This window comes from Ornithodoros turicata, chromosome 5 (assembly GCF_037126465.1).
Source record: "Ornithodoros turicata isolate Travis chromosome 5, ASM3712646v1, whole genome shotgun sequence".
In the NCBI taxonomy this organism is placed as follows: domain Eukaryota; kingdom Metazoa; phylum Arthropoda; class Arachnida; order Ixodida; family Argasidae; genus Ornithodoros; species Ornithodoros turicata.
This window is the reverse complement of record NC_088205.1, coordinates 11,295,084-11,306,285: the sequence shown is the minus strand read 5'-3', so window position 1 is coordinate 11,306,285 and position 11,202 is coordinate 11,295,084. Positions and strand designations below refer to the sequence as shown.

The 11,202-nt window shown below is 49.1% G+C and overlaps 1 protein-coding gene across 1 annotated transcript in view; it reads left to right on the top strand.

The window, feature by feature from the left end:
• Positions 1–1,785: 1,785 nt before the first annotated feature.
• Positions 1,786–11,202, top strand: part of LOC135395301 (lysosomal alpha-glucosidase-like) — a 43,942-nt gene continuing 34,525 nt past the window's right edge. The window contains exon 1 of the mRNA XM_064626529.1: positions 1,786–1,876. Coding sequence (XP_064482599.1) covers positions 1,845–1,876 — 32 coding nt within the window. The 5' untranslated portion in view covers positions 1,786–1,844. The remainder of the gene's footprint in view (positions 1,877–11,202) is intronic.

The following is an 11,202-nucleotide window of genomic DNA, read 5'->3' as shown; positions in this document are numbered from 1 at the left end:
AAACGGCGGGAATAAGAATAAGCATTAACACTTAACACTTAGAAAAGAATACGATTTGTTTGATTTGAGAGTGCCAAGGACATTTCAAAGCAACACGAAGAGCATTTGTGTAAAACGTAACAGCTCGCGGGACTCCGTAGTTCCCGCACTGGCCATGTCACGTTGCGGCTGGGAGGTAACCGGGTTCGAATCCCGGTGCAGGCTGTGCTGTAGGAGGCTCTTCCTGGGTTTTCCTCTGACGGCTGTCAGACATATGCCGGTACAGTTCCCTTACAAGTCGGTCCAGGACGCACATTGCCATAGAACTGTACTTAGAACTGTACGTAGAACGAAGATAGTGAAATTGGTGTCACCAAGCGTTATATTTTATATTGCCTTCTACATCACTTAAGAATCAAGTGAGACCTAACAGTCAACGAATCCTTCCATAACGTTACCCACCTCTGTGAGGCCGGAAATGGCTAGCTCCTCCGTTAGCGCCACCCCCACAAGCTTGTGTGGAGTGCAGCAAGCTGATCGCGCGAGAATGTCTCGCGAAAACGGCGAAGAGCAACTACTTTAGGATGCCTCAATACTAGCTCCCTCTGCGTACACTGAGACACAGGCACAGGTACCCTAACCTACTTGATCTACAATAATATACAATTCATTGCTTTACATACGTGACTGTATGAGCATGGGGGACGCTACGGTGGTATAGGACTGTGAATTAATTTTGCCCACCTTAGGGTTCTTGGAATCTCAAGACACGGCATACCGTATTGAACGTCCGTTGCGGAAGACGTGTGTCAAGGCAACTTTGTAAGCAAGCAAGAGCGATGCACCAACGAGAGTTCGCGAACGTGCGTTTTGGCCGACACGTACACTGAGAAACATTTCCTAAACGATTCGTTTGGCGTGGTGTGGAGAATGGACGACCGCTTGTCGTTCAAGCCGGACGTCAGCGTTGTGAAGTACCGCTTTGTGAATGCGCTCCCGGCGGTGTTTTCTGGCGAACGGGTTGACGACTTCGTGGTGTGCGCAGCGTGTAAAAGAGGTCGGTAAACATCGGCAAGATACCTTGTGTATACACTGCAGCAATGCCTTCGTGTACACCGCGAATATGCCTCAACTGCTGCCTCTGAACGAGATAAGCGAAAAGCTTGCGTTCCCTCCGATCCGCTGCATGCACATCCGGCGTCTCATGTGCGGGGGGGAGGTCAGTTTGGCATCTTGAGGCAGGTACTGAACGTGCCTGTGCGGGTGGCACGGAGTCGAGTAGTGTGACCATGGAGCCAGTGCCAGCGTCTGAGGAAGAGTGGGGCAGTGGGAGAGGGGGGGGTGCAATGGTCCCCCCGACGGAATGGAAACGCAAAGAAAGGCTTCATGGCACTGTCTGTCACTTTATAACAAAAGGTTCGGGCCCCGTGCGTCGCGCGGTCGGACAGAGAGATTTTTCTTCGGACAGAAAAGATGATACGAGTCCTCCCAGAGCCATGACGTCGCAAACGGCAAGAATAGTAATAAGGACTAACACTTAGCACTAGCACACAAGAATACCATTAGCAATTTCACCATCATTCTATAATCTTGCCCCATTTGGTATTCCCCTTGGCGAGAAAGGGAAGAAAAATCAAGTATTGGCGTTGGAAATTTCGTTTAAATTTATTGACTATATTTCATCTAACTGTGAGGGGAAGCAGGACGCTTATGCCGGTCGTTCCTGTCATGTTGTTTGTCTCGTAGGACGTAAATCTTGTTGTAATGGGGCTCGCGTTGCACCTTCCGACGTTCAACGTACACAAAGTACATTAATGTATTACAGGTCTACTGACGAAGCTGAGTGCACTTGTTTTGTCTGAGCCATGATGCTAAACGTGCTTGTCTTGATTTTCAGGTGAGTTAAATATCATCATCTCCTTTATCCCAAGGGGGCAGCACACTCCTCAGTTTGGGCGCAGACAATAGAACACAGAAAAGCAGAAAAAGAAAAAGAAAGACAAACAACATAAGGAAACACTGCAGTTATGAGTGTTGTCCTGCGTTGCTTGCTTGTTTGCTTGTTTCTTTAGTTTGTCTCGATGGCTGTTTTGCAAACGCAAAGTTGCGCTGTGCAAGTCAAGTACGCACAAGATCGTTTCTCTATTTCGTTTATGTTCGTCATTTAATTCCATTTAGTGAGTCCGGTATGTCGGTAAAATTTCGTTAGATTTAATTTCGAAAATATCAGGGTAACACATACAACTTATTTATCTCCTTTTACATCGCCTATCAACACTGTAATATTTTGCATGGCCATTACTTTGTCCATTGCATGCCACAACTGTGCGTCACAAATATATGTGTTATTACAAAAATGCATGCTTCGGAAATTTTTTTCACGTAACCGTTAACCTCCTTATCTTTCGTTTTGTTCACCCATCCCTACCTGTCGTCCCGTTTCGCCCCGTTGTTTGTAGCCTTCATTGTGAACTTTGTATATTTTTGTAACCGACTCCATAGTGTGAAAATAATCACCGCCAGCATTTGGGTGGCGTATCGCCTCTGGCGGTGACCGTTCATTCCCGTTCCCGTTCATTATCTCAAAATAAGTGTTGTTGTTTGGTTTAAAGATGCCCTTCGTTTCACGTGATCCCCCTCCCGCGCTCTAACAACAGTCTCTTCACCTTCTAACAGTCTGTATGGATTGAATGGACTTTTCCTACTCTCCGGGCTGTTGACCCACAGTACACGTGAACCTTTAACATGTCATTCCTAACCCTTTAAATACCATACCAATGATAAGGGAGGTGCCCGGAAGAAGAACGGTCTGTGTTCGAAATATTGGCGGCTATCGTCCTGAGGCACTTTCCTTCACATTTCCTTACCGCGTCGCTGGAGTTTCTACCCTTCTATATGCCGCCGTGCGCCGTGATGCCATTCAGCGTCGTCTGCAACATGTCTTAGACCTTCTTGTGGCGCATCTTGCTGACCGTGGGTTGTCTGTCTCGCCGGCTAAGACAGTAGCTATGGCATTCATGCACCGCTGCTTCACCAAATACCCCCTACTGCTAGCTGGCTCTAGAATGAACTACGTCTCGCATTATAGGGTATCTAGACATCATCATTGATAGGGGACTGACATGGTCGCGGCAGATCAACTCCCTTTCTGCTAGCGCCCGCATCTATACTGTAATGTGCTCCGGCACCTTTGTGGATCCACATGGTGCCCGTTCTGTGCTGACCTCCATCGTGTGCACTGCTCCCTGTTGCTTGGCGTTATGCGCTCTAGCATGCCTGTCCTTTATGGGATCTCCAACACTCACGAGCGGGAGCTGCTTAATGTTCAAGCCAGAAGCCTACGTCTCTGTTTGGGAGTGCCAAAGACAACGGAAACCTTCTCTGTTTTGGCGGAGGCACGCGAGCCATCGGTGCTTATTATTCGTGATAGTGTCGCCTTACACGCGTACACACGTTATCTTGCCCGCCATCCAGCCCATTACCTCTGTGACATTGCGCAACGTTATCTCGCATCTGCATTCGGTCAAGCTATTTGCCGTTTACAAAGCAACATCCCCTCAACCTCAACCTCCCCCCCGGACCCCCTTTGCGCTACCCATGTGGACAATTGACTACCCCCCTGTACAAACGTCAATTCCGGGCCTTAGGAAAAAGAAGGTTGTGCCAACAGTTGTGGCCTGCCAACTGACCTTGTACCACATCTACAGTCACCACCGGCATCGAACCCAAATATACACCGATGCTTCAGTTTCTAGTTGGGTCGTCTGCTGCCTTCTGCATCCCAGAGGATGGAGCAGAGCACGGCTTCAAGCTCCCTCTTATGTCATCTACTGAGGCCGAGGCATTCGCACTACTGGCCGCTTTGAGGCATGTCTCCTCGTGTGCGCCCAGGGCCTGGTCGATCCTCACCGAGAGTAAAGTGGCTCTGGAGGCGCTGGCCTCTTACTCTGCCGCAGTCATCAGTGATACCTACACCACGATCATCGCACTGCACTCTGAACTTGTATCGCTGGGACACGAAGTGGTGTTCCCATGGATTTCGAGCCATGTCGGAATTCCAGGCAATGACTGTGCTGACGCTCTTGCTCGGCAAGCCCACGACACTGAGCAACCAACTGCCTTTCCGCTTGCGCACTCTATGTGCCATCTGAAAATCCGCCGCTTCACTGCAAACCTCACACAGCTCTCTCAGCAAGAAGCTATACGAACCAATGCCTTCCTCAAATCCATTGACCCTTTCATGACATATGCTGTGCCTGGCCGCCTCCCGCACATCGAGGAATCGTTGCTTCATCGGCTGCGGCTGAATGTGGCACGAACTCCTCTCCTCCTATTTAAGATGAGCCAACATACACCACTTCTTTGCCCAACGTGCAACGTAGAAGCCGATGTGCCACACATCCTCATTGCCTGCCAGCGGTACGAAGATCACCGATCGAGTCTCCGGCTTCCGCCTTGCTCATTCTAGGCAGAGCCGTATATTAAAAGGGAGTCTGGCCATTGGGAGGAGTCACAAAAAGAGGCTCGACCTGTCAATCACAGTTTCGCTCCTCTGATTGGTTTGCTTTTTACCAAGGGGGTCGCCATGACACCATACTGCCACCCAAAATGGCGACGAAAACAAGCACAGTGAAGCGGGGATTTCGTTACCAAAAATTTTCACAGAATAACCTGATTTTATGCTGCAAATGTACATCCTAATATAAATTTCTCGGAAATCAGTTTCAACTTATGCTGATCCATCGATATCTAACTGAAAATAATACGTTTTGCCGCCGGTGTTAGGCCTCGTGAACACGGCGATCACGACGAAATCATAACAAAAACGGCGCTGTGCTGTACAATCTTATTTTTAACAGCTGGATTTCATGGATATAAACATTCTTGCCTCTTATATTCCAACTATTCATGTACATTTGTTTAAAAATCATACCGACAACAGAATGTGTCCCAGTAGGTGGTTCTGCCGGCAGCGGTACAACGACGGAAGCAGACGACAATTCCCGACGTGCCTTACGCTCCCTAGGTGGCGCCTATCAAATTTGCGACCAACAATCCATTACTTTTGCAGATTGCGAGAGGTATCCATTTCAATCCCATCCAATCCACTTGCCACCCAAAATGGCGCTGCCCATGTTGGATATGGGGGCAAATAGTGAGGATAGGCTGATTGATAGCGCCCCATATTTCAAGACTTCATTGGTCGGAAAGCTGAAAAAGTGGGTGGAGCTTCAGGTATAGGCACGACCCATTAATGGCCAGACTCCCTTTTAATATACGGCTCTGATTCTAGGCTATCAAGAGCGTTCCCTCGCGGTGCTACTTGGCCCTACCCAGCACGCTGAAGTCACGTCTGTGCTGAGACGATTCCATCGGGAATCTAAACTCCTTGGCATTCTCTGATACGTCCTATGCACAACGATTAGTGCAGGAGCTATTTCCTCTGTATTTTTTCATAATTTTCTGTATCCCAGCTGTATCTGCAAGCCCAGAAAGCCCAGCAAGCCCAGCAAGCCCACATCGTGGCCAATCTTTCCCTTCTCTTTTTTTTTTACTTTGCATTAAACATATCCCTCCCCCTTCTATATATGTAGCTTACTGGTCTGTCAAATATTTATCCATCGATTTTCTATACTGAGCCGGCTCGACCTTGATGTGTCATCCTTCATGTTCCGTCCAGTGAGCTGTTTTTTTTCGACTGAACCAACTCACATGATGTTTCCACAGAGAAGACTCTCTCCCTTCCCTTTTCCTTTAAAAAAACGAGCAAGAAAAAGGACACAGTTTCAACTCAGACATAATGAACAAGTCATAAAGATGGTCTCCCATCGTTGGTTCTTAGGAATAGTTATTGACGTGCAACTTTCATGGGCTGCTCACACCAATCATCTTAAGGGCAGAGCCGACCCACGACTCAACACTATACATCGCATTACGGGCTCCCGCTTGGTAATGTCGACGGAGTCCTACTCTCCATGAATAGAGCGCTCATGCAGCAGATGCTGACCTACCATCTGCCCATACTGCATGCGATGTGCGAGTCATCAGAGAATATGCTGCAAAGCACCTTAGCCAAAAGCTAACGTATGCTTAGGTGTACAGGTCCCGACAAAAGTTTACGGAACACGCGAGCGGTGTATTTTCTCCTTGGTACGACACCCTAGCGGCAAGCGGAAGCTGGCGAAATCAGGCCAGTTCACTGCCTCAGGGGGGTGGACGACTGCGCTCTTAGTGACACACAGCGGTAGTTTCGGTATGATTACTGTTGTATGTGCCCGTAAAGTGAGTTGGATTTTACTGTTGTGCTCGCCAACAACACGTGATCCAACGATGGTTGAGACAGGGAGCTCGCCGCTATCATCGTGATAACAAGGATGAATCATGGTGGCAACACTTTACGGTGTATTGCTTTTATTGAAAAGCGAGGATACGTAGACAAGAGAAAGAAAGGTATCTTGCAAACAGTTGCTTTATTGTGGACGACGCGTAACGAGCTGATGAACAATTGACGCTGACATTGATAATTGATTGATTGATAAACAACTGACGTGGGGTCACGAGTTGTTGACGAGCACAACAGTTAAATCCAACTCACTTCGCGGGCACATACAAGTGTAATCATACCGAAACTACCGCTGTGTGTCGCTAAGAGCGTAGTCGTCCACCCCTCTCAGGCAGTGAACTGGCCTGATTTCGCCTGCTTCCGCTTGCCGCTAGGGTGTCGTACCGAGGAGAAAATACACCGCTCGCGTGTTCCTTAAAACTTTTGTCGGGACCTGTACCTCGTGCCGCCTCCAGTTTACTATAGTAAGCCAGATGACTTCCAATAGATATTTTGCGAACGCGAGAAACTGTACGATACTACATCCGTCTCTGTACGAGACGGGTAAGCGTATTGGGATAGTCAGTTGGATTTCGTCGAAGCTTACGTCCCCATTTTGTTTCTTTATCACATCATCATCACGATCTCTCCATGAGGCATCATAGACACCACTAGCACGCAGTTATGCGTCGTTATTTTGTCGTTTCCTCGGTTGCCTCGCAGTGATTGCACCACATCATCCAGCATTGCAAAAAGCCCTCCCCAGTCAACCCAGCATCACCGCTTGGACATTTACGCTACCGAAATCACTGTGCACGGAGTGCACCGAAGGTCCGCTCTGCCACCCGCTGCGCTGTGACAGTACTGCCTATCCTTGACGGAAAATAACCACAACAGGACGTCTATTTTCACGGACTGATCGACGACAGTATTTGGGTCAACATCTGGTTTTGTTGTCCGCGAACACAACAGGGAAGGAATGAGACGGCTGTCCCACGGAGCATCCTCAACACACCAGAACTAGCAACCATACTACTCGCTCTTCAGTATGTGTATCACCCGTCTGTAGCGCAATGGGTCGTATTAGTAAATCAAAGGCTGGGATAGCCATAATGTCATGCCTACGAACTGAGTGCATGGTACCCGCAGTGAACGACATTCTAACTGTGTAAAGCAATCCTGGGATGCTGGCCGTGACACCGTACTATATGGATTCCTCGACAGGCAGGCATACAGAGTAATGAAGCGGCTGATGAAGTAACGGACCTGGCACATCTGTCCTCGTCAAAATATCTAGGGCTGTACGCCAAAGCAAATGTGCCAAGACCTACTGAGATGTCTTACATGGGCTACGAGTGCGTGTAGACGGCAAGACTTATACAAATGCGACAACCACTTCTCGTTGCTACATCTATAATAGACCCGGAACGAAAGTTTAGTGTTCCGTCAACATTACCTCGATCTGACTAGACGCTCTTGCACAGGTTCCACTTGAACGTCCCGTACGGGTGCAAATAACTCCATAAAATTGGAAGGGCTGTTGAAGCCAACTGTACAATTTGTACACTTTGTGCACACTTTGGGCCGCAAGGAGCCCAGGTTGCTGTTCAGGCATTTATCTCCCCTAACAAAGCTTGTAAAGAGGGAAATTAGTTTAGCTGCCGTAACTCTACATGTAACCACGATGAATCATCCATATGCGTAAGGGTTGCCTATGTCACCCAAATAACTGCAATTTGAAGAGACCGCTCCCAGAGTTCCCAGACGTCTGTTTCCAGGGGTGGCGTGCTCCGTAATGTACCTAATCCCTGCTTCGCTTTTCGCCCACTTGAGCGGTGTTGTTTATTATTGGCACCACAATTAACTGAAATGCAGACGCTTTGAGAACACCTGAGACAGCGCTAACGCTGACGAACGTACACAACAACAACAACAACAAATAAATCGTGACTACGACCTGGGGTGACCCTTCACCGGAGAGCAGTTAATTAAACGAACACTCAACACAACGAACAGTATTAGAAGTATTAGAAAATGGGCACAAGTGTACGCCATAGCTGAAGTCACCGAAAGTTATGAATCTCGGGACAGTGCATCCAGTAGCCAATGCACTTCCTGAGCACGAGAAGACGAGGTCCCTATCATCGGCTTAGAGGTCCTGCACAGGAAACAAGAATCCCGAGCAAAGGATATAAATCCGTGAACGCAGCCATCAAGAAACTTAAGGAGAAAGACGTCCGGCTGCCGCTAAGGGACAAGTCAGGCGACTTCTGTGCTCCGGACAAAGAATCATACCACCAAAGGGCAGAACGCAGCCTTGGACAATTTAGCGCTCTGTATCCGTCCGCTTGCGGTTCATTGTGTTCTTCCGTCGGTTTTAGCTCTTTTATTCGAACATAAACTGTGACCAAGAAGCTGAAAGAAACGTTTTATTGGACAATCTTTTAGATCCCACGAGGAGAGACATATGCACGCCGTCAACGTGACGACATTGTGACAACGTGAGGGCGTTCCCTTTCACCTTGCCTAACCTGCATGAATACTGATTCATCCTGCCGCGAAGGTCTCCGCTACGTAGATTATGACAAAAGGAGATGTCGGTTAGGACGCTCATACGTCATCACAACACGACAAAATTCGTGTAACTCTGCATTGCGTTGCATGTGAGTCAGTTGGAGCCAGACGCTCCTGTCTGACGTATATATTTTCCATTGCGTTAGGGAGCGAGCTTTTTCGTTAGCATACTGCGCAAGGATGATGGTGTCCGGTGATGAGTGTCTGAAGAATAGTGCACATATTTGCCAACTGCATGCAGCTCTGTCGGGGGGGTATTTATTTTGACTGGAGAAGTCAGCCAGAAAGGACTGCTTGCTATTCATTGTTAAATAATTCATTCACTCATTCTTAGTGCGTATTCCAGAGGTAGTTAAGAGTGAGGCAATGTGGGGTCTGAGGTCTTCCGCCGTCCCACTCAGGGTGTCACAGACTGCTGAGGAGACCGGTATCACGCAGGTAGTGGGGAAGCGCCGCGGTCACACCACGCTGCGTGTGACAAGTAGTGTTACGGGGGGGGGGTATCCGACTAGCCATGCGAGACTTGAGCTTGCCGCGGAAGGACTTGGGACGGCGATACTAGAGAAGAAGGCGCCCAACATCTGCCTCAACGTTGCAGGTAGAACATAAGGGTGTGGCTTGCTGGTTCATTTCACGGAGTGCGGAACGGAGCGCGGGTGACGTTGAGGCGGAGCCGATGGGTGACAGATTCTTCCTTCCTTGAGACACGACTGCAAATAGTGTACTCCTTCCTTGTGTCAATGAACTTCAAGAATGGGTTGGTTCTGGCAGCGTCCTTGACAAACACAGTCGTGGTGACAGTATAAGAAAGCAGCGTAGCTGCAGTCAGCAGCGGTTGGCAGCTGGAGTTTGCAGTTTTTGCGGATGTCGAGATGAGTATTCCACCAACCGGCTGTAACGCATGGGCACGTTCAGCCTGCCGTATATGCCGACATGGCTCGGAGCCCCTTGAAGCCACACTGTGTGGTCCAAGGACAGGAGTTCACTCTATGTTACGAGGATCAGGGAATGTACGTCGCAGATTATCCTGACAGAGTAAGATACCAGGATAGCTAGGGTCGCTTTGCTGTCAGTGAGTACCGTCCAGGCACTAGGCGGAGAAGCAGACGAATGCTTCAAGGCAGCAAAAATAGCAAACAGAACAGCTTCTACAGATGACGTTTGATAGGGAAGCAGAGGCACATGCTCGAAGTCGTCGCAAGTGACATAGCACGCCGCCGTCGGCGAACCTTGCCACACTGACCCGCCAGAGTACACCACCGGCCATGAATGACATGAATGTGGTCCAGGGTGAGTTGACATACAGCGACAAGTGTTATGCTGCTTTTGTTAGCAGTGTCAGGGACAGACTCATGTACGATGGGCTGATTCAGTGTCCGTGTCGGTGGTGCGTACGCAGCAGAGGTGGCACTGTGAGGGATGTAGTTGTTTAGACGAAGCAGAGCACGACAGAATGCGGACGCCGGGAAATCGTACAGATATCTCGTGGATAATGATGGATATGTCGGCTGACGAATCGGGTGTAAGTACCAAGAGTTTCTTAGCCGCGCAGAATGTGGGCTAAAGGTTCTCGCGCCTCTTCCAAAACGGAGGTCACTGTTGTTTTAGGCATACCTAAGCAAAGGCGAAGGCTTCTAGCATGAGCACCAAGTAATGCCCTGTCACCAGAAACACTGAGGTCGTGCAACAACTGCCAGACTGCATCTTAAGATCCCGAGTACCAACGAAGGGGGGACCTAGGAGGTCAGCACTGGTCGGGCCCCAGGATGACCCACATATGGATGCCACCCGGATGACATTTACAAACTTGTCTGTGGTTGCACCAATCGGCTTAATTTGCCGAGCCCACGTGAGCCCGCGGTCAATTATCACGCTAAGATAGTCGACATGGGAGACAAACTGGAGAGCAGAGCCCTCCACACATATTGGGTATTTGTGGAAAATAAACGCCATCGCTATTGTCTTACTTGGCGAAATGGAGAGACCGCGTTCCGCGAGATGGAAGACCGTGGTGTCCAGGGCGTGCTGCAAAAACGCTGAAGCGTATCCATATGCAGATATCGTCGGCGTAGTGGGTGACACAAGTATGGCTACGTAGCTGTGCTGGGAATAAAGCCACAGCTCTCTCAGCAAGAAGCTGTCTGCACCGATACCTTCCCGCGATCCATTGGCACGCTAATGGCCCGTGCTGTGCATGGCTGCATCCCAAGTAGCGAGGAGACGTTGCTTCGGAGGAGACGTACTGCAGCTGAATGTGGCGCGAACTCCACTCTTCTTCACTGTTAATGATAAGACGACTGCCTCCTGTTTGCCCCACGCGCAGATAT